We start from the raw sequence: 22,054 nt of genomic DNA, 5'->3' as shown, positions 1-22,054 counted from the left end.
ATAATAGGAGATTATGTTATTTAATACACAACATTCACCCTATTTGACGTAAACTTGTATACTTTTTTTTAATACCTTAAACCTAAAACTTAATCATTTTTGTTTATCTTTTACATTTTATCGAGAAAAGAAGGCTTATAGTTGAATAAAAGAGACCAATACACTATATAGATATGCCACGATGTGCATATATTTAGTCAAAAATTGATAGTTACGCCAAACTCTACAAAAGCTTATTTAAAATCAAAGAAAACCCAATTATTAAAATATGAACAGTTATGTTCTCTACGAATTTTTCTGTAGATTTGAACGTGTCTTCTATGGAGAAGCTTGTGTTATACCCGAATTTTTGTCTTTTAGGGCATAAACAAGGTTAGGTTGACCAGACGCCGTCGGGCCTCCATCAGAGAGACTCCAAACGTCTTAAAACACACCATGAGATAGTAAAAATTGCAAAAACGGCTTTAGTTGGCTCTAACAATTACAAGCTTGACTCACGGGTTCAACTCAATATAGTCTTTATGTGCAGGGAATCTAAAATTTACTTTGAAAAAGTCTAACCAAACAGAGTAAAAAATCTAATTACTTAAAGGAAATAATTAATTTAACTAAAACTGACTGATTCCATATCGCGATTGCATAGGACTATTTTAAAGTTAAATAATGTTTCATAAAGTTCATATTGTGTAAATTGGTAATATTTTGACTTATTAATTTACCTAAGAGCTTCTTGAAGTATGGAAACTGATTGTTAACGCAGGTGCTTAAGGGGTTTGTAAACGCTTAAAGCTGCCTGTACGTAATGTCGAGGGTTGAGCACTTTAGGGCGCATCACTACTTCCTTTTTTGTTTGCTTAATTTAGGTGATGCTTGTTGCGAGGCAGCTCTACAATTATCAAATAGATTGAGGTTTTATATATACGACAAACCTATATAACGCTTTTTGTTTATCTATAATTATAATTTTTAAAACATTAAGCTTGTAAAATCGACGAAGCGAAGAATTTGATACTAAAGAACACTGATCCACTTCTTCCAACTGCAAACTTCCCTCTGTTGTTAGTTTCGCAAATGTTAGAGTATAAAACAAAATATTAGGAAATCGCGCATTTTATGCCTACCGGCTCTCCTTACCTTACTGCAAACATTTTATAAACATCGGTAAATATTCATTTTAACTTTTAAGGTTAAGCATTTCATAAGCAATAGTTATCGCTTTCTTGAAGTTATTTTATGTCAAGCAACATTTTACTGCCCAAAAAACTCTACTTTGTCATTGTTAAAGTATCCTTTGATATAGTAGGCAGCGCAGAGTCCAATTTTCGAGATAATTTATTGATAGAGCTAGTTAACGTATTATTTTGACTAATTCAAACACAAGGTTTTTCTATCTAAATTAGTTCTTGTCCTGACCAAGCTAATCCTGTCCTTAATCTCAGTTAAGCTCAAGTCTTGATGGGAGTTAACTTTTCTTAACATTATAAAAAAAAGCCAAAAAGTCGCTTTAGAAAGAGAGCAACGAAATTTGACTTTTTCATCTGACTTTTTCATCTGATTACTAAAGTTGTGAAAGTTTAAGTTATATGGCACTATTATACAAATGTTACGAACATTTAAACTTAACAGGTTACTGAGCGATTCTTTACTACTTTACCTTACCCGTAAGATCAAATTAGGAACTTATATCCTACTTGAGTGTTACTCTGCGTGTAAATAGTTCATTTACTGAATAAATTTCTAAAAAAGAGTTTTGTTTACTGTTCAAAGACTGTTATTTTTTTTAAATTCAATACTGCAAACAATGTGACACTAACTTGATACCAAAAACGTCTGAGTGCAGCATTGATAGAGAGATAAACGTGGTTCCCAAACTTTTTATTAAAGACACGTGTTGCTGGCTACGGACCATGCGCAGGAGTGTCTTCATTTGGCCTTATGTCGCCGTACTCCCAGATGTTGCGCTAAAGTGAAGACTTCGTTACTTTTTACTAGTAACAAAAGCGTTGCAACGGATACCCTTTCCTGCAGAGCTTGCTCTCGCATTTTTCGTACTCATCAAGAAGAGCTTTAAACTTACTGCCTCTGCGTCTCTTGCACAGCGCGAGGCCTGTTAAGATATTTTTACCCCGAAAATGTCTAAAATTTACAACTACTACCATTTAGAAGAATGGTGGTGCCCACGTCGACTTTGGTTTCTGGATCCGTAAGAGTCCCATAATCTTTCCCATTTTCTTGATATTTAATGTTTAAGAGAAAAGACTTGTCCTAACAAAGAAACCAGAAATGTGTAGAGTCACTACCCCTCAACTTCTGCAGGAAAATTTACCAAAAGAAGTTCTGAAACAAAGTCAAGCGCCGCGGCGGCCCAGTCCTCGTCGTCTGGCTCAGCCAGTAACGCTAAGCGCCTACAGAGTGTAACATGTAGAGAGCAGAGTTCTACAAGGGAAACAGCACTGCTAAACACTGTACAGCTCGCGGGCCAGCGGAGGGGGTGACCAGAAGGCTTCAGGCAGTTCGTACAGATTGTCGAAAGAAGTTTCCTCTTTATTGCCGTAATCAATATAAAAGATATGGGCCGTGCGCTTTTCATTGTCCACCACTTCGATACGTGCGCGGTAAAACACGTTATCGCCAAACTTGGCGCAGCAAAGGGCGTTAACGACGGGCCAATAATCTGGTTTAAAGATGACAAAAAAAAAACGAAAAGGAAAAAAAAATTAAGTGCACCCTGCGAGGGGGCGCGGCCAGTAAAGGTTTCATTTAGACGCATAAGGTCGGGCTTCAGCTCGTCCAGTTTATCCGCCGGCTGAAACCACACGTGTGTTGGTGAAGTGACCTCGCTCACATGGACCTGCCAGCCAATAAGAACAACCATTAGACAAGGAAACTACAGAGCTTCCTGCCTTTTGGTATTCGGGCATTTTATCATGGTGTTCTCCTTCGCCATCGCTGGCGGTGCGCTCCGTATAGTTCTCCCATATCTTTAATCTTGTACAGCATTAATCCTGAAATAAAGAATCGCAAGGATGATAACACGAGCGCCCACCTCTCTTCAATAGCGGCTCTTTCAGCTTTATACAAGTCTTGTTTGTAGAGCAGACGAGAGGCCGACGGGCGAAGCGAGGCCAATCCGCTCTTGAGAAGCTGGAGACTGAGATTCTTCCAGACTTGCATGGTGAGTGTGTATATAAGATGATAAGCTGGCAGCCAAAAAAATATACCGCCGCTGTGCTTTACCCAGAGACTCCCCGTGTAGCTTCCGGCCATGTCCAAACCATCGACCTGTATTTCCACCTGTCATGAGAGAGTTCGATTGTTTCGATATAGATGATGAGTAATAAAAAGAGGTACATCTCGTTGAAAACACAAGTTTTTAGTGAAATTGTAGGCTTCCTCTGCATAAGGTTCAGGTGGGGCCCCGTCCCCAGCGTTTTTCGACAGTAATCTAAAAGTATTAAGGCTCGCATGGCTCAAATATGCCGACTAGCGGAAAAGAGATTATACCGTGGGCACCTGATGCCGGAGAGAATAAAATTAATTATCAGTTTATCCTGAATGATGAGAATCCTGTGCAGAATAGTATCCTGTTATTACTGGTGCCCTTGGTATAATCAGCAACAAACTTTAGTCGAGAGCCGTGGAGGACTCCCTCAACCATCGCAGGAAAGCGCATTTTATTATGTCGGACGAGTGGCAGATGCTGCACAGCTTCCTCATGAGAGGTGACTTCCACAAACCTGCAGGAACGAGAATCACGGCGGCAGCCTCCCGGCAGAGCTAGAAAGCCGGTAAACCAACCTGTGGACAGGCGCTTTGTTTGCAGGCTGGTGTACGCCTTTGAGTTGCGCCTTAGCCGCCGCTTCAGCGCGGACAAGAGCTTCGTAGTGCAAGGAACGGTCATTGTCATTCATTCGGTGGGGGATGACCTTCGCCAGACCCTTGCCAATCAAAGCCTCACCCACGTTACAGGACCCCAGCATGATAGTGCCTAAATGGCTGTATAAGAAACGGGCAGGGCGGGACCGTCGAAAGCAGGGTCATACACATCTTTTTCGGAGATGCACCGGAGAGCGGCGCCCGAAGATAGTCGACTTTGACAGATACTGTTTTTCCTAAAAGCTTGTGACGGAGAAACTCTCTCGCTTCAAACAGCCTTAAAAAAAGAAGCAACGCTTACATACGCATACGTAGGGCAGCGCGTTCTACATAGAAACCATGGAATCTGGTAGTATTGAAGGCGAGGCGCGGAAGAATCGCGAGCCTCTGCAGCTCTACTTTCCCCGGTCGGCTGGTCTCTTCCAGTCTTATAAGTAAAGAGAGCTAGTGATGACCCCGAGAAGTGCTGGGTGTAGTGGGAGCACCTTCCCTGAAGCTGCAGTAGCGGCCTGTGGCTGGCGAAGAGAAGAAAAAAAGATCCTTTCTCGAGTCCCATCAGTGACTCTTCTTATTACGACGGATGCTCCATTCACAATTTCTTCGACCTTATAGGAAAATAATATTGCGATAATAATAAGACAAACAACTATCAGAGTTATAGGCAGCACCACGGCCTGAAATTCAGAATTGTCCAGCTTACAAGCGGAGCTGGCAGAATACTCTCTAAATAGGCGCCACCGGTACTGCTTAGCGAAAGACTCCGCTATGGTACGTGCAAACACGGAATATCAAAGTTAAGCTTCTCTTCTGCTCTTATAAGAGGCATGTATAACCCGCCCGGTAGCTCGCTTGGCACTTGGGAGAGACATACTTCATGCTCCACTCCACAATCTTGGCAAATCCCTCCTAGTTGAGGTCAACGACAGTCACTTCGAGAGTGGCGGGCAGAAATAGAACCTTCAACAGACACTCGCTTATGTTGCCAGCGGGATGCATAATCGTTCCTAAAAAGATGCCGTTCAAAGTACCTTTGCACAGGGATGGCTTGAAGATAAACGTAACCCTCGGCTAACAACAGGGGTAGTTTGACCTTGCAAGTGGGCTAGAACGGTGCGGTGCAACAAACGGACTTCCGTAAAGTACTTTGCCTCTTCATAAAACTCTGGATTGTCGGGGTCGTCTTTGGACGGACACTTGATCCCTGGAAGTGCCGTAAAGAAGCCTGCCAACAGCCAGAATAGCTAAAAAGTGGTGCACCCGAAAGACTTAGTGTGGCGTAAGCAAAGGACGGCAGCAAAAGAAGGCGCAAGGAAGAGCCATCTTTAACATTTTCGACTACAGCTGCTCGCAAAGAGGGCAAAAAATTAAATAAAAAAGTTTAATTAAAAAAAGGAAATCGACTACCCTCGAACTGCTTTCCAAGGTAGTCCTCCGGATTAGTAATTTGCCAAGTAATAGTTCGAATAGCCCCAGCGGACTTGGGTTGAAACATACCTACTTTGGCTAACTTCGCTTTGTTTTCCAGATTGATTAATTCTCTATGCTTGCTAAAAAAATATTATTTTAAAAGTTAAAGGTATAAAGTCAACAAGTTACTCAGGAGAATTCGGTGTTAGTTCTCTAACACGAACAGCACCTTCAGAAACGAGTTGTGCAGTAATATCATGACCGTTAAGGAGAATTGAACCGTAATCTCGCGCAACAGCGGAATACAATACGCAGAATAACACATCTCTCCCGATGATAAGTTTGCGAAGGGTTTCCCTGCTTTGCCAAGCGTAGGGCTGAATAATATATGCTTAATCAAAAACACAATAACTAGTGATATAAAAAAGATTCAAAATAACCTCATCGTTAAATAATTGGCCATTTTCAGTTGGTCTTCGAGCTAACTTAGGAGCAGAAACGTAAGCTAACTGTAGAATTTTTTCGGGAGGCAGGCCTGCCAATACACAAGGGTTATCCTTAGTATTTATATAAAGCGGCCACAGAAGTGAATAAATAAGAGATCAAAGGAAAATCTTTGTTGCTGCCTTGATCTGGATGGCCTCTTATTATAACAGTGTCACCACTTAAGATGGCTTTGCAAACTCCTGGAATAAACTTTTTCTCTGGTTTCATCCTCAAATATTCGAGATGGACTTTTCTAAAGTGTTCTTTAAAAATAATGTCAAATAAATGCTAAAAATAACGGTTAAACAGCAGTCCTCTTTTGGAGAAAAGCTCTGAAGGTGTAATATAAAATATGAAATTAAAAAGAGGGGGCACTTTAAAAATTAAAATAATGGTTGTCTAAAAGGAATTAAGTCATCAATATATTGAAACCCTATCTACTGAATAAAGTAAAACTTAGTAAATACTTAAATAAGAGCGTTGGTATCTTCAATGCCAAGAAGTCGCACGCTCTTTTTTTAACTTATTCTTTTACCTGCAGCGCTTAAAAACGGCGCCTGCAAGCAGTCTGCATCAACTACTTGCTAATGTACATCGCAAATATGCGGGGCGAAGGGGTCTGACATTTACGAGTAAATAAAGCCGAAGTCCTTTATTAACGAAGCTAAACTTAAAGTAGATAATTTTACACGGTTATGTGATATATTCGTGCAGGAAGGACCTAAAACGACATATTTTACAAAACTACCTACACCAATTAAAGAGTGTAAATAAAGTGGTTCTTCTAAAGGCAGGCTGTTCCTCTGGTATTGACAGTTATTAGGTACATACCAGATGGTTCTCGTTGCGATACCTTGGGAGATATAATTATCGCAGTGTTACGTGTTGTTTAAGCATGTAAACGTAATTGTCTTCATTTTCTTTATTTTTTCTTAAGTATATTGAGTTGAAGGGTTTTAACCAGATGACTATTGTAGTTGGTAAATGTGCGCAGGTAGACACCATTATGAACGTCTTTAAAAGATCTAATTTAATTTTTATTATAATACCAGCTGAGGCACCCTTTGACATATACAATCAAGTTTTAGAAGTAATTTTAACACTTTAAACCGGGAGTAATATTAGAAAATATAAAAGTTAATACTTTTTTGCAAGTGTTAAAATATTAAGGAGCCTACAGATAAAAATACGCACACGGACACGAATAATATAAAAAACAAGAGAAGGATTAAAAAAGAAAAATGAAAGAGCGATTATTACTATTTTATTATTAATGATTTTTGCAGAGGCTCGTACATCTCTAGGAGGGCTATCGTGAGTAATCTGATGCAGTACGTAGGAGCCTTCTGGTCACCCACCGCATACTAACCAAGGACCTGCAGGTTTGACTTCTTAAAACGGACGGGTTGAAGTACTTCTCGCCAATGCACTTCCCCCTAGTATTTATTCTGGTAGTATTAGCTTTTTGATATACATTTAATTAAATTATTCAACTTTGTTTAAATTCTTTTACATAAAAAATAAACGAAAAAATGTCCATATTTAGAAACTTGCGTTTGCATTAAATCCATCTTACCAGTTTGCGTAGTGCGGATTGGCTAGTTTTTGTTAGAAAATCAGCAAGCATTTCCTTAGTAGGGTAAAATATTGATGTTTCCCTTCTCCATAATGTTCTTGACGTAATAATATTTCATACAATATGCCTTGATACTTTCGTTCCACTACGATTTTTGGCAATATGTATACTGGGCTACTTATCAACGTGCGTTACTATCAGAGACTTTCCATAATAGCCATGTTTCCGCAGCACTGAAAGCGCCAGTGTAGCCCACTTAATAGTTTCAGCAAGGACCCATATACTCAGTCTCACGGGGAGAAAGAGCAACCACTGCCTGTTACTTTGGAGATTTACGATTTTCCTCAGACACACTTGCTTCTGAATAAACTTGAATACCAATTTTGCCCTTCCTTGAAGATCTTATTGAGAGAACTGGCGCCATTACGGTACCTTAAAACGATTTTCGCTGCCTTCCGATGTTCTTTGCCAAATGAACTGAGGTGTTTTGATAACTTATTTACCACCAACTATATGTCTGGCCTAGTGCATGTGGTAGGATATCAATCCCAGTGCGGGTACCATTATCTTGAGTTGACTGCAGCTTTTCCAAAGTAACTTAGTGCATAGGGTACTTCACAGGTTTGTGTTCATATCATAGTTAAATGAAAATAAACTTTTCTTGGGTCACTTCAAAATTTTCGAAATGCTTAAAAATTTAGTCTTAGAAAAACTGAATCAGAGACCTCGGTGATACCCTCAATATTTTCCATTTTTACGGGGCTAGCTCTCCTCATTAGTATTGACTTTAAAGTAATCTTTTTAGAGCATGGCTATTACTACTTAGTTTTTCGGCTATGTATGACAGGCAAGACTCGTTTTTCATCTCTTAATCAAGTTTATTAAGCTTGTACCCTTTGTACTTCAACCATACCATAATAATTCCGGTTCTTTGGTATAATATAACCTTTACTAGTTTCAGGCATTTATTACCCACCACCAAAGGGTGAATAGGTATAGGATATAATACATGTCGGTATACACATAAGCATTTCTCGCATTGGGCTGTAATCGTTGGTAAGTCATCTGATGTGCCCATGCTTCGACTAGTCTGATCGCTTCCCTAGTGATTACGGGACAAGTTGTTTCAATGTAGCCCATACCCGTAATTGGAGGCCCTCTGGCGCACAACCTCGATTTTAGCTTTTCATCCGACTTTACAGAATATGTCCATGTGGTTAATTTATGACTTACCTTTAAGTCCTTGAATATTTCCTCAAGTACCACCCTCAACCAAAGGTTTAAGTTTTGTTAGCAATAAAAATTCCCGTTCCTCGAAGGTCACACGATAATTTCTTGTAGAACTTCGCAATTGTTTGGCTCTTGTATTTCTTCACTTTAACCCTAATCCGTAACCATTAATAAACTTGAACAGTCTGCACCGTGTCCGAGAATCAATTTAGTTTCCATCTCTTGCTAAGAAAACCATGTACTACGTCTCTCCTGGATCCAATCCGAAACTTGGTCCTACCTTCTTCGTGGCTTTCATTTTCTCTCGCGAAGTTCTTCTTCTCACTTTGCTGGAGTCGAAGGCTAGTTTGATTATTATAATGTTGGAAGCACTTGTTTTAGGCTGGCCATAAGAAACCAGAGGTTTATCGGGAGTAATGATATTAACTAATAACTATTATTAATAATTCTAAAGTTTCTGCTCTTTATAACTTTTTAAGTTGAATAGTCATAAATGCGTCTGCCTCCCCCATAAGTGTTTATAGCAGGACCTAGTAGGATCCTCTTCTAAAGGAGGATGGTATTTTACCATACCACCATGCCTGTAAAACATAGGTGCACCAGACATGTATAGGAGTCTATCCTTAGTATGATTTTTTAAAATTTCTCACAACTCTCAAAATATACGTTTGTAACAAACGCAGCGTTAAAGCTTCAGCCCAAAAGCGTTCGATAATCCAGCTCTGTGAATCATGATCTATGCCATTTCCTTAAAAATTTAATAGTACCTTTCTACAATTGGAATCTGCTAAGATGCTTTTAGAGATATAAATGATCGCTTAATTCTCCTTTGAATGTACTTTCTCAGAAAAAGAAGCTTTTTCAAAAGGTTTCCATCGAAAATTTACCAAACATCAGGGCCACAGAAGATTTTGATGGCATCGATGCAGTCCAGAGAAAGCCTGTATTCTGGCATATTACGGTTAGACTGTATACTGTCAGTCCTAGTTACTCGTCCATGGGCCACACATATATAAATTCAATGAGATCCTGCTGGGAGTCCATCATAAGTGAGACCGCTCGAACTCACGATTCAATTTTATTTCTGCTCAAGAAACACAGGAAGTTTTTCATTTTCATATTGGCGCCCTATTTATTAAAATTCTCTTGGTTTGTTTTCTTTATTACGCCCTAAGATATCAATGCCATTTATGTATAGAGCGTAATGCTTGGGCCTCGTCTAGGTTGTAACAACCGTTTAAATTTCTGGTGGCACTCAAAACAAGTTTCAATAAAGATATGTTTGAAAAGAATAACAGGACAACGTCCAAAACTACTATAAGATTACCGTGACTGTGTCGCAAAAATCTGCTCTTAAAAATGGAAAAAACGCATCCATCTGCAGAAGTCACTTGCATTATATCAACCTAGTTATTGTCACTAATTTTAAGTTAATTTTAATGGTTACTAATTACTACAGTTTATCTGAGTCTTTAACATTTTCTTCCAGACGGCCTTTTATGCATAACTACCCTAGCTAATGCTAACGGAGAAAAATAAACCATGTCTGTCCTCCTTTTTGCAAATGAATTTCTTCTTTGGATGGTTCTAGCCTAAGGACATTCTGAGGGAAGACTTTAATTAAAAAAATTAAGATAATGGTAACTTTTCTTTCTCGATGCCCGCTTGCGCAGGCATCTTCCCCTTGGCTTTGATTGCAGTGTTGTAATCGCACTACTGTGTATTCTATCTATAGAAATCACTTTTTATTTTTTTTTATCTTCAACGCTCGCCTTAGGCCGAGGTTAGCTTAGGAAACCAACTTAGCTCTTCAAACCAATTTAAAGTGGTATTAACCCGTATTGTTAATTATTTTTGTTTAGTAAGTGCCCTTATTCAATTGAAATTAGATTCTATTTAACTATACAATGTTTTTTATTTAATTTTAAAAGATTACTTTTACTACTAGTAATCAGTCACAAAAGTGTTGACTAGGTTTGAACTATCTTAGTAGTATATAAAGTACACTAATACAGTTGACTAGTCATGATACTTACCCAGCGCTATATTAGAACGTCATCAATTATGAGGATTAAGTACTTAAAAGGAAGTACTAAGTTAACTAAAAACCCTTAACACCACGTTACTCATCTTTCGTTGTCAAGCTAATGAAGGATTACGTAATAAGTGATGCTATTTAGCCCTATCTCTGCAGTACAACACAACCTTCAGTAAAGACCTAAACTTAGGAAGGCAGGTAGCAAAGAACGAACGCAAAGGGTATGTGTCCGAGTCTCGTGCATGTGCCAGCGTAACTCTTTTATCTTATTAACATTCTTCAACGCTTGTCTTGCATGGGCATCTTTGGCTATGGCTGCGACCAAAGCGATGTAATCTTTACGCCATTCCGTTTAAATATCTATTCTTGGTAGCGGTTTAGATGCTGTAAGAATAATGTTGTTTCTAGTAAATTTAATTATTTCGCGCTACTTTAGTAGGACAAGTCAGTTAAAATGCCTATGACTATCCCGTTAAGTTACCTTAACCTTAGACTTACTAAACAGAGCGTAACAACCATAATCACGATCATAGTGGTTTAATAATCTCTTTGAAATATAAGAACTAAATACTACCACGATTCGGAAGGATCATCCTTAATAATGATAAAACCGGTCGCTAACTACGTTAGACAATAAAATGTCATGCGGTAATCAATTAAATTTAAAAAAATAGGGAGCTAATTTTAAAAGCTTTAACATTATCACAAACTCTCATTTTTTTAAAGCAATCAGGTAAAATACTTTTGCGTAGTTATTGACTCCCAGACTTAACTGAAAGCTTTTGTTGCAGAAAAAACTAAGACAAACTTCTGCCTTATTTTTTTTTTATATGCAATAATGACTAATTAAATATAAAAAATTAACTCTTTTACATAAAGCTGTTATCAATCACCTTATAAATTACTCATCTGTAGCATGGTCCCACAGTTCAGCGTTGCATTACCACAGACTCCAGCACTTAAAAAAAACTTGTTTTGAATGTTTACTGGCGCGCCCTTAATGTATTCAAACCCGCAATTACACTGTTTGTGAGTTCATACCTCTCCTGCAGTACCTTAAAGGGCAGCTACAAAATGTTTTACTTAAGATGAACAACCTCCTAACAATTTAATAACTATTACAAAAAAAAAAGAAATACTATAGAACTACCTTTTATGACAATTTTTAAAATGTAACCCTTATCCAAATATATCTTAAAAAAGTTGAGTACCCTAACTTCTATAAAACATCTACCAGTTTACTTAATTATTAATTTACGGGGAAAAAAGCAAGAAGAAAAGGATGATGGACGCATAAAATTTAAAAGCATTGCTGTCTTTACGTTATAAGAGATCATCCTGAAGACCTTAAATTTAATAGAGAAGGCTTCCCTCCTCAATCTGCTCTATATGGAGGACGACGGTAGTATGCCAACACGATTAAGTAAGGAAATGAACATATACTTTTTACCAAATTTTTGAAGGGCTTGTGTAGTTTTATTATTATTATTATTACTACAGCCAGGCCCTGTAATATATAAGAGAGCCTAATATACTAATTGATCCAAGCGGGCACGATCGCCTACCCGGAGGAGCTTGCACTATCATAACTGTCCCGAAGGACCGTAAAAGCGGTAAATATCGGGTCCGGATTCCCGCCATTTTGCCTAGTATGTTGGAAACCGCTAAAAACCACCAATGGGATGGCGGCCTTAGGCTCGAGGAAGAGGCCACCTAGAGACACCGGCCAGCACTACTGGTTGCTCTCCCCGACTGCTTGTGTAGTTTGCTTGAAAAGGTTGTTTATATATAACTAGTAAATAGAACTTTTTAATAAGGAAAAAGAGATTCATTAAGTAATCTATAATGTTAACCAGCGTGGGTTAAATTTACATCTTAGTTGCAGGAATATTTCACTAGTGGTATACCTAGTGCCTTATTGGACGTATATAATAAACATTTTGTGTTTCCCCAGCTATAAACGCTGAGTAGTTCCATTGCACTTTTTTAATTTATTTGTAAACATTCAACACCTCTTGAGTAGTGTACACTAATAATAAGTGCTTACTAGGGTACCGAGGGAAAACAACGATAAAATCTTTTTTTTAATTTATTTATTTATAAGGCTCTTCCAGACTTATACTGGCTGAAAATGGTTAACTCCCTTGCTATCCCACCAGTTTTCCACCACGCTAAAGGGTATTTTTACCTTTTAACAAAGTAACATAAAAGTTTTGGAGAACTCTTAGAACATACCTCGCGATGTTATAACTCATTAAGATATCGTTTTAAGTAGCTAATTAAAAAGATCAAGAGAGTACTAAATTTTCATTATTATCTCTAACAGAAAATTATAAAGTAAAAACAGGCCCAGGCAAGCGGTAGCTTGAAATACCGGAATTGCAGTTCGTAAGTAACTTAGGCTTGAGATATATGTTAGGATTTAAGTTGATAGTGGTCGATAAATATTAAAGCAAAAGTAAAGGTTTGAACGATGCTGAAGAATATTATGAGCACTAGTTAAGGCTATGTAATGTATTAGTTCTAAACTCCTGCTTCGCAAAGTTTTTACGATTTAACTATAGCGCCTAAATTTTAACTTATAGAACTCTTTTGTTATATTACTTTGCACTAGATCCGAGACAGATGTTAATCTCCCATCGCTTTAATGCTTTATATGTTGCTCATCTGCTCACATATTATTAATAGGTTTATGTATAGTATCCGGCATCGACTCTGATACGTTAAGTACATGCAATCTAACTTTTAACGGGTGCGCATTGATTCGTAACTCTTTTAGAGCTTCAGTTAAGGGGAATGCACAGTTAACAAATCGAACAGGCACAGATTACAATGCACAGTTCCATAGTTCAGATGTGTTAATAATTTATTTGATACAAGAAAATGATATTATAAATTGCCTTCACAATAGGATGACTACATAAATTGTAGTGGAACTAAGTTAGAGTACGCCAATCCTTCGTGTAAGTTTTTACCTATAAACAATATAATGTCAATTTATGACCAAAACAGTGTAAATCTAGGCAAAATGATGACTAGAGCGCAAAATTTGTGGGACAGCCATATAAGACTTAAATTGTATAACAGCTTAAAACAAACAATTTTGACGAATTATGCCTTACTATTAGAGTCTCTGCCTGTGGGTTCGATAACAGCAGTTAACAACTCGATCGCCCGTTAGGGTCTAACATCGAGGACAAGAAGTTAATATTAATTCTTACTTTTTTTTCGTTCTACTTTGGTAGAATGATCTAATTATCATTTCTATAGTGGTAGTTTGATTTTTTTTTAATTAAGTAGAACTTATTCCCCTGGCATGGGGGATTAATATTTGTCTAATTAAAATATCTTTGTATTGTTGTTTAATCTCCCGTGCAAAAGTTTATAAACCAAGATGATGCAACCTGTTTCCTAATATAATCTATCAGGAAGGAACTAGTAATAATATCAAAATTAGGAAGTAATCCTGGTTAACTTTTTGCTTTGATTATCATACAATTAGTTTGGTTTAAATAACTGAACTAAAGTAACATCTTTATCTCGCCTTTGTGTAATAAATTAGCAAATAAGTTTAGCTCAATAAATAACTTTAAGCAAACTTTAAACGGATTGTATGAAGGAGACACAATAGGTCTCTCTTAACTAAACCTAAGTAACAAATATGGTTAATAAACCATTAAATAACAAGGTTGATTACTCTTGACCCTATTTTAGCCTCGAAAGGTTATAGAAACAGCGCTTATTCTCATTAGTAAACAACTCTAGCACGGCTCTAATTACCTCTACCCATTAAGGCTAACAAATTTTGCACCTAAACCTAATTAAACTTGACTAGTGTGATCAATTATGATAAAGGCATCACTCTTCTATTGGGCAGCTGTGTCTTAGAGGACCTTAACCATTTAATCCTTGTCAGGAAGGTACCCTAATCATTTTATCCTTTAAGTAAGGTACCATAGTCACTATTAATTTTACTTTAAGGAGGGTACCTTAATCTAATTATAATTCAAAAAAACATTTTAGTACTTTTACTTATAACGTATTTTATAACATAAATTATTACATAATTTAAACTGTAATAATTAAATTAAACATAATTTTAAAATAGAATAAGACTTAATTTTACTCAATAATAATTAAAATAAAACATTATAAATAAACATAACTTTACTTAATAATAATTGAAATAAATAAATAAATATAAAATTAATCACTTAAATGTATTGTTCACTAGTTATGTACTACAAAAGTATAAACAAACCATTAAAAATGCACTAAAATTCAATAAGTAAAAACAGTGCTACTATGCTCTTCTACTAGTGTTAGAACTTAGATTGTAGTAAATCTAGTGCTTATTTTTGGAGCAAAGAGGATTGAATAAATTAAAATTAAATAAATAATAAAATTAAATTAATAATACACATATTAAATAAGTAAATTATAAGTTTATATTAATGATAGATAATAATAATAATAAACTAAATAAATAATACAATAAATTATAATGAAATAAATAAAATAATAAAATAAAATTAATAAATTATACAAAATAATAAAAAATTAAATAAATAATACAATAAATTATAATAAAATAAATAAAATAATAAAATAAAATTAATAAATTATATAAAATAATCTAAAATTAATAAAAAATTAAATAAATAATACAATAAATTATAGAGATAAATAAAAAAAATTAATAAAATTAATAAATTATATAAAGTAATATAAAATAATATAAAATTAATAAAAAAATTAATAATAAATAAATGTAATATATTTCAATCATTTAATTAAAATTTAATAATATAAAATTATCTAAATAAAATAGAAAATATTAAAGCGCTTAATTCCTTCAATAAAAACTAAATCTAATAATAAGATGCAATAATTTATGTTCTAATAATTAAATAGAAACTTTAATATAAAATATAATGTAATAAAATTAACCTATAATACAATTAAACCTTATAAAATAAACATGTATAAAACGAAATTTCATTTAAATCTACTAAAAATTATACGTATTTAGATACTCTTGTGACCTTTAGGGTTATTTTTACGAAAAGATTCAAAACAGTGCTGTTGTATAGAATATTTAAGCGCCCGAAAAATCATTTATACGAGAAAGGAATCTTTTGTTTCTCGATGCATTTTTAGCACGTCCTGTACGAGCATTTTTATCTTTCACATACTTTTGGCGCGGGACGTGTGAAGCATCCTTTGCTGGGCTTTGGCCGTAGCAAGTAAGACCTTTATCGTTTAATAGTTAACGCTCTGTCAACTTGGTAGGTTGGTGATCTTAGTGTGATCGTTAGGAGCATTTTTGTTCCTTGGACTGTTATTTATACCTTGAGACTTTCACTTAGCATTGTACACTCCTTGCAGGAGCGAGTTTTGCTTTTGACCCTAGACTGACATCGTACAGCGACCAGAAAATATTGGTCCCTTTCTAGGCGCGCCTGCTACGTGCGTTAGTCCTCCGAGTCTGCCGGTAATAGGAAATAACTATGGTAGACCTTTGGTTGCCATCCAAAGATAGACTATCGTGCCTGTGTAAATATTCAGCCGTCTGGTGGTGTTTAGCGATCCCTACAGTAGAATACTTTCGTGACTCGTGTTGAAATTTTTTAAGCTCAAGCGACTCGCTTGTATTGAAAATACATTCGTTGGGAGATTAACCGTTCTACTCTAAATAAGGTTACTCTGCTCTAAGGTTAACCGTTGAGACTTGGACGGCGCTTTGGAGAACCGCAGTTTGATTCCGTGTCCGAAGACATGTCCTTAAAACTGGCAGAAACTGCGTAGCGGATAGGTTCTTGAGGCAAGTTTTATCTTACTGGTGTCAGGATTACATTGTCCGATATCTTAGGCTGTCATAGACACAAGTGTTGAAACTTGAAGTAAATTCGGGGGCGTGCCTGCCGGAACGTGACCTCAGATGCCTAGGTAAAGCTGCGGAAATCAATAGGCTAACTATTAACTTGTTGACGGAAACAGCTGAGTTATACAGATACTGCAGCTTCTAACCACTAACTGAGTGCTGCACAGGTCTGTATAAGGAGGAATATAATGTCACCAGCCCTGCCTCCAAGGGCCACCGGTCTTTTCAGAAATCCTTGATTGGGTGAAACCTCTGAAACATGATTAGAGAATAGTGCTGGTATTATATTACTATATAATTGGATAGTATAGTATTTGCATTGTTTTGGAGTCTTGACCGGTAAGTGTAGTGCTTGTACTATATGTAGGCGAAGTATGTATGGCACTAGAACTATATAGATAGTACCATTAGCTAGTATATACCTAGAATGGCCGAGGACAGCCCAAGTTGAAATTGGGGATGCTTTAATATATAGTAAAGTCTTTCAAATTAATTATGTAAAATTCGCTGAGCAGTCATTTTTAAGTTAATAATGGATTAACGGCTATATCGGATCATAAAAAATTATTACTTAAAAGATGTTCGAATGACTTTAAGTTTTAAAAAACCCCTTAGTAGATGAAGGCAAATTATGACTTTGTTAGACTAGATAATATACCTTTGTTTAATTGTAAGGAGGCTATAGCTCGTTTATTCTCAATATTGGTAAACATCTAAAATTTCTTGATGTAGAATTTTCTTATAAAACTTAGTTGCCGTCAGTTAAACAAGCAAACTAGAAGCGTTATAGTTTAGAAAAAATTGCTTGTTTATTGTAACTTGATGTAAATAATTAATTATAAGATAGAAGGCATGCAATTATTAAATGTTAAGTATAAAAAAAAGGGAACTAAACCCAAGGAAAAGAGTTCATACTTATAATAGATATGTATCAGCTACTTCTTACAGCTTATCAATGCAGATGTTGGCTAGCAGAAGCAACCTGAAGAGACAAAGCCCATGCTTGTAACAGGCACGTATAAACCACCTTTTTCCAGCTTATCTATAAAGGTTAAGGAGTTACCGAAGAATAAGCTAATTAGGTTCCGATTATGTCGAGTAGCTATTCAGGTCAAATATATAATTTATAAACTGTAGAGTTACTACGTCTGAGGAGACAACTAGTAAAAATTTAGCAATACAAAAACCTCACAGAGGTTATAACTACTAAGAATGGTGTTAAAACACAAAGAACGCCCTAAAACACTTCCTAAGAATGCATGACAATTTTTTTTAGTAAGTTTTCCACCTGTATCAGGAAAATAGGGTCTTTTACTTTGAAGCTAAAATACTTTAATTAGTTCATACACCGAGGCCCCTCCAAATGACAAAATTTGTCAACGAGAAGAACATCCAGGAATGAACCCCACAACTCCTAAAGAAGGATTAAATTAAAATTTCGTAAAAGAAAGGGAACTTATACTTACAGGGGATCGGAAGAGGATACAGCCACGAGATATAAGCACACTTGTACCCAACTGATAAACACGTAGTTAATGAGGTAACTTTACCATGAAATACTAACAACCTACACGCATACCATACACTAAGTAAGAGTAATCACACAGAGACTATGATCTAAGATAAACCACTAAAAACATCATAAACTAATATTTTAAAATAAACGCGATTTTAAACGTTTTGAGAGGGGTTGGTTTGTGTTATGCATGAATTAATTATTTTTCTCACTGGAGCGCAAATGGCTAGCTTGCTTCTTACTTATTTAGTTTTGAAAAAATATATATACATATATTTTTAAATTTATATACTATTACAAGGAACTTGTTGAAGGTGGAAATAGCTTACCTGTTGGAGTTATAGCAGAGTTTGAAGATAAGAATTCAAACAAATTAATAATTTTTGCTTATAATATAAGTGAAAAAGAAGAGGAAACTTATTGTTTATTATTGGGAAAGCTAATGGAAATTCTTATTTTTTTCTTAACATTTTTAAAAAATTGTATGTGTCCTTATTATGAAAGTTAGCATGAATTATTATTTAGGTTTTCGGAATAAATAAAAATTATTGTAATATGTACATATACTTAGTACTGTAAATACGTTATATAAGCATAATTAGTATAAAAATTGTGTTGTGATCACTAAAAAAATAAATTCAACGAATTATAGAAAAAATAGGTGATTTATTTTTTTTTTTATATGCTGACACATATTAAATAATCAATTTATACATGAAGGGCTATATTAAAGGATGAGCTTTCAAAAAGGTTATTTAAAACTCTATCTACGCCTATGCCTTACATTAATAATTTTTAAATTTCTTAATTTTGTAATGGCGTATTTTCATTACTTTGCACATATGAACAAGACAACACTTGCGCCTTGCAATATTTCTTTATAAGGTTACTATTTCTGCTTTTAACGCTTTATAAAGTTATTTTTAACTAATAAAATATATCTAATGTTAAATACAAATAAGTTTGTTAGCTTATAAAAAGAAAAGTGATTATTTAACAAAATCTAATTAACTTCTAGCTATTTAATATATATACTTTTGTTGAAACTTAGATTAGGCGATGTACAATACCATAATAATTTTACAGATTATTACTAATATTATAAGCACATTACTAACTTAAAAAATCTTTCAATAATAAAGTGAACAATTTTTATAAAAATAAAGATAACTAATGATCTAGTATTCACTGTATATATTTTAAGGGCTGCTTTAGTGTTCTTTTTATCTTGAGGAAACTTAAAAGCGGCTTATAAGTATATTATTTTGCAACAATGTAAACTCTTGAGAAATGTAATTTGTTGCGACTATTACTAAAAATTTTAAGAAAACTCAGCTAATATACTAACTTATTACGAGAATTTTTTAAAAAAAAAAAGGTTGCAAAGTTGTCAGGCATGTGAAACTAGGTAAAGGGTTGAGTATAGTTACTTCTCAACACAAAATAACATTAACGCAAAAGGTCTATCAGCAATCCTCGAGAAAAAAGCTCTTGTTTGCATATCCTTATTCGCTAAATACTAGATTTAGAGAAATCACATCTTCGCAGAAGGGCGTCATCTGTGCTTTTGTCACGGTAGTGGGATGCTAGCAGACAGTCTACTTCGATGGGTTAGCAGTTACAAAAGAGTAAACAGTTTTCAAGATTTAGCTGACGGTGTACTCCTTTATAGTTTGCTTCAGCAAATGTAATAATAATCTATAATTAAAGTTTTTCTAAAAAACACCTAACGGTTATTGAACTTTAGAGCACCTAACTACTTTGACAATACCTTTTCCAATCCTCTAAATATTAAAAGTAATACAAGTTATAACAATGTAAACTCCCTTATTCAGCGGCTTAAGAATTTTTATAAAAAGGTTTGGTATTTTTTGAACTAGGTTTACGTAAATTATATCATGAACCTATCAGCATAATAGGAACTTTCCATAGAGGTTAAAAAAATTGAATTTCCCGACTCCTTTTTAATCACCACAGAAGGAAATGTTGAAGAAATTTGTAAGTTGATAACTCTGATTCTTGGAGCAGCCGTTTTTTATCCGCCATCTAAGGAAGGTACTTAAGTATAGATAATTTTAAAAGTTTACTTACTATTGTTTTAGTTTATATATCAGATATAATGAAGTTGAGTGAAGAAGTTAAAAAAGATCTTATGAATGTTATAAGCAACGTATTATTCTTACTACTAGCTTAAGCAGGTTACTTGTCACATTTTAATAAATTAGTTATTAAGGGTCAATCAAAAATTTTTGGTGAGTCTTAAAGGGCTGGAAGATGGTGTTGTTCACGAAGATTCTATTTGTTCTTTGGTAGAGCAAAATAACCAGTTGAAAAAGTCTAGGGAAATTAGTGAGCGCATACAGAATTTGGAAGATTCGCAAAAAAGTTTATTTTTTTTAATAATATTGTAATTCTTTCAGTGAATAAATTTTATTTATATTTCATGGTTTACAATACCCAAATTAAAAGTCTACAATCCCGTGGAAGGACCTGAAGTGGTATTAACTATAATAACTTTTTGTTAGTATAAACAATAACTTTTTGATATCAATAGAATTCTTTAAAAGTTGAGCTAACACGACTTAAAAACGAATTTGAAAAATTAGAACTTGTTCATGATCTTAATTTGCGAAATTCTGAAAGTTATCGCATGAAAGTTTTAAATTTGGAAGAGGAAGTACTCTATATGATTCAGAGTATATTTTTATTATTATTTTTATAACGGCGCTATTAATTTTAGATACGTTTCTTAAAGAGCGAGGCTGAAAAGGTTGGCCCTTTAATGGATGAACTGGAGATTAGCAAAAGCGAATTACAGCGATTAAAGAACATTGAAAAAAACGTCGAAGCCTACAGGAAAAAAGTATAATCTTTGAAAGTTCCAATTCTTACACTTACTTTGAAAAAAAGATTGAAGATTTGGAACAACTGAAACACCACATGAAGCTTTTAAAGGAAGAGAATCACACTTTAAAGATTTTGTATGAGAATGTACAAGATAAACTAAAGCTTAGCAAGGAGGTACTAATTTTTTGTTTTTATTGAATGTCATTAAGAAAATACTTTTAGAGTAAAAAGAAAATCTTAACACAGTGTACTGAAGCGGAAGATTTGGCGAAACTTAAAAGCAACGAAGCCGCTCTCGCCTCAATGGTTTGTATTCTGCTTGTTACAGCTCACTTTTGTGTTCTGTAATTGCTTTGTTATTTTTTTTTGATCGTTGCTGGAGTTGCATATGAGTTGCATATGAATACAGCTCGAAAATGAAAGATGCGAAATTTTGTCTCTTCTCGAGCAGAAGGAACTTGAGCATGAAAGAAGCATGGGAGCCATCGTTGCTCTTACAGAGAAAGCCGAAGAACTGGAGAAAAGGCTTGCTTGCTCTGTTTCCAGCGACACAGAGCTAGGCACGCTGGTACTACTGTTTAATTTTTTTTTTTCCCCTGTACTATACTTGTGTCATTTAATAGGAAAAACATCGCCATCGAGTGGAGGAACTCCAGCGGCAATTGGAAGGTTTCATGCTGAAGCGCTGCTTTCTGCTAGCCGTGAAGGACTGAGCTTTGCTCTTGGCTAGACTCTCAAGGCGTAGTAGCAAAGCTACTGCAGGAAAACACGCAGCTAACCAGCACGCTTTCCGCGTTGCAACTCCCTGATAGTGCTGTAGCAGAACTCCGGGAGGAAAACCGCTTACTGAAGGTAAAGCAGACTAGGGTAGGGCTCGCTCGGTTTCATGGTTGAGTGTATATCGCGGCTCTTGTAGAGAACACTCGAGCAAAAGGAAACAAACTGGAACCATGAAAAAAGAGCAGTAATCACTCAGTTTTACGAAATGGCCATGAAATACGAACAGGCGAGGCTAAGCGGGAACACCACTCAGTCGTCTATTTAAATTTTTACATAGTAAATTTAAGAATACCTTTTATCATATACAGCAATAAAACTATTTTTTTTAACGACGAGTGTGTCTCTTGTGGTAATGCACTTTAAAGATGTTGAGAATTTACTTTATTTAAAATTTATACACAATTCTATATACTG

General features: G+C 35.3%; 2 protein-coding genes across 4 annotated transcripts; one reads left to right on the top strand and one right to left on the bottom strand.

Moving 5' to 3' along the window:
• Positions 1–1,869: 1,869 nt before the first annotated feature.
• LOC135122375 (staphylococcal nuclease domain-containing protein 1-like) lies at positions 1,870–6,321 on the bottom strand. Of its 3 annotated transcripts, none has more exons than XM_064046552.1 (26): positions 6,237–6,321; positions 5,910–6,032; positions 5,724–5,818; positions 5,473–5,660; positions 5,281–5,423; positions 5,134–5,217; positions 4,967–5,077; positions 4,834–4,904; positions 4,710–4,782; positions 4,545–4,639; positions 4,362–4,481; positions 4,178–4,303; positions 4,044–4,119; positions 3,799–3,988; positions 3,624–3,737; positions 3,505–3,567; positions 3,352–3,445; positions 3,222–3,294; positions 3,047–3,167; positions 2,904–2,988; positions 2,728–2,851; positions 2,470–2,674; positions 2,327–2,405; positions 2,157–2,265; positions 2,017–2,107; positions 1,870–1,961 (listed from the first exon to the last, which is right to left on the bottom strand). In XM_064046552.1, exons 2-26 carry the CDS (start codon positions 5,995–5,997, stop codon positions 1,934–1,936), a joined length of 2,646 nt encoding a protein of 881 aa, XP_063902622.1. In that variant the 5' UTR covers positions 5,998–6,032; positions 6,237–6,321; the 3' UTR covers positions 1,870–1,933. The 3 variants fall into 3 exon arrangements, 2 of the variants coding, with proteins under 2 accessions (XP_063902622.1, XP_063902623.1); XM_064046553.1 differs by having other exon boundaries at positions 4,044–4,153; positions 4,215–4,303; XR_010279362.1 differs by lacking the exons at positions 1,870–1,961; positions 2,017–2,107 and having other exon boundaries at positions 2,177–2,265; positions 2,463–2,674.
• Positions 6,322–12,295: 5,974 nt separating this feature from the next.
• On the top strand, positions 12,296–21,972 carry LOC135122382 (protein Hook homolog 3-like). The gene is made up of 15 exons (XM_064046560.1): positions 12,296–12,390; positions 19,593–19,700; positions 19,761–19,872; positions 19,933–20,068; positions 20,116–20,183; positions 20,239–20,398; positions 20,483–20,511; positions 20,568–20,690; positions 20,754–20,876; positions 20,924–21,034; positions 21,083–21,166; positions 21,270–21,428; positions 21,484–21,529; positions 21,591–21,712; positions 21,777–21,972. The coding sequence occupies exons 1-15, from the start codon at positions 12,296–12,298 to the stop codon at positions 21,903–21,905; spliced, it is 1,605 nt and encodes a 534-aa protein (XP_063902630.1). The 3' UTR covers positions 21,906–21,972.
• The last annotated feature ends 82 nt before the right edge of the window (positions 21,973–22,054 follow it).

Source organism: Zophobas morio, unplaced genomic scaffold (assembly GCF_036711695.1).
Source record: "Zophobas morio isolate AGI-343-1 ecotype UQ-CSIRO unplaced genomic scaffold, CSIRO_AGI_Zmor_V1 ptg001164l, whole genome shotgun sequence".
NCBI lineage: Eukaryota > Metazoa > Arthropoda > Insecta > Coleoptera > Tenebrionidae > Zophobas > Zophobas morio.
Note: the sequence above shows the minus strand (reverse complement) of the source record. Positions and strands in the feature narration are given on the sequence as shown.

Coding starts and splice junctions, on each gene's coding strand:
- LOC135122375 (XM_064046552.1), bottom strand. CDS start 5,997: ATGAAACCAGAGAAAAAGTTTATTCCAGGAGTTTGCAAAGCCATCTTA. Junction 3,738..3,798: donor AACAAAGCGCCTGTCCACAG/GTTGGTTTACCG, acceptor TCGTTCCTGCAG/GTTTGTGGAAGTCACCTCTC. Junction 3,446..3,504: donor TCCGGCATCAGGTGCCCACG/GTATAATCTCTT, acceptor TAATACTTTTAG/ATTACTGTCGAAAAACGCTG.
- LOC135122382 (XM_064046560.1), top strand. CDS start 12,296: ATGGCGGCCTTAGGCTCGAGGAAGAGGCCACCTAGAGACACCGGCCAG. Junction 19,873..19,932: donor TTAAGAATTTTTATAAAAAG/GTTTGGTATTTT, acceptor TCAGCATAATAG/GAACTTTCCATAGAGGTTAA. Junction 20,691..20,753: donor TTTTAAATTTGGAAGAGGAA/GTACTCTATATG, acceptor TATTAATTTTAG/ATACGTTTCTTAAAGAGCGA.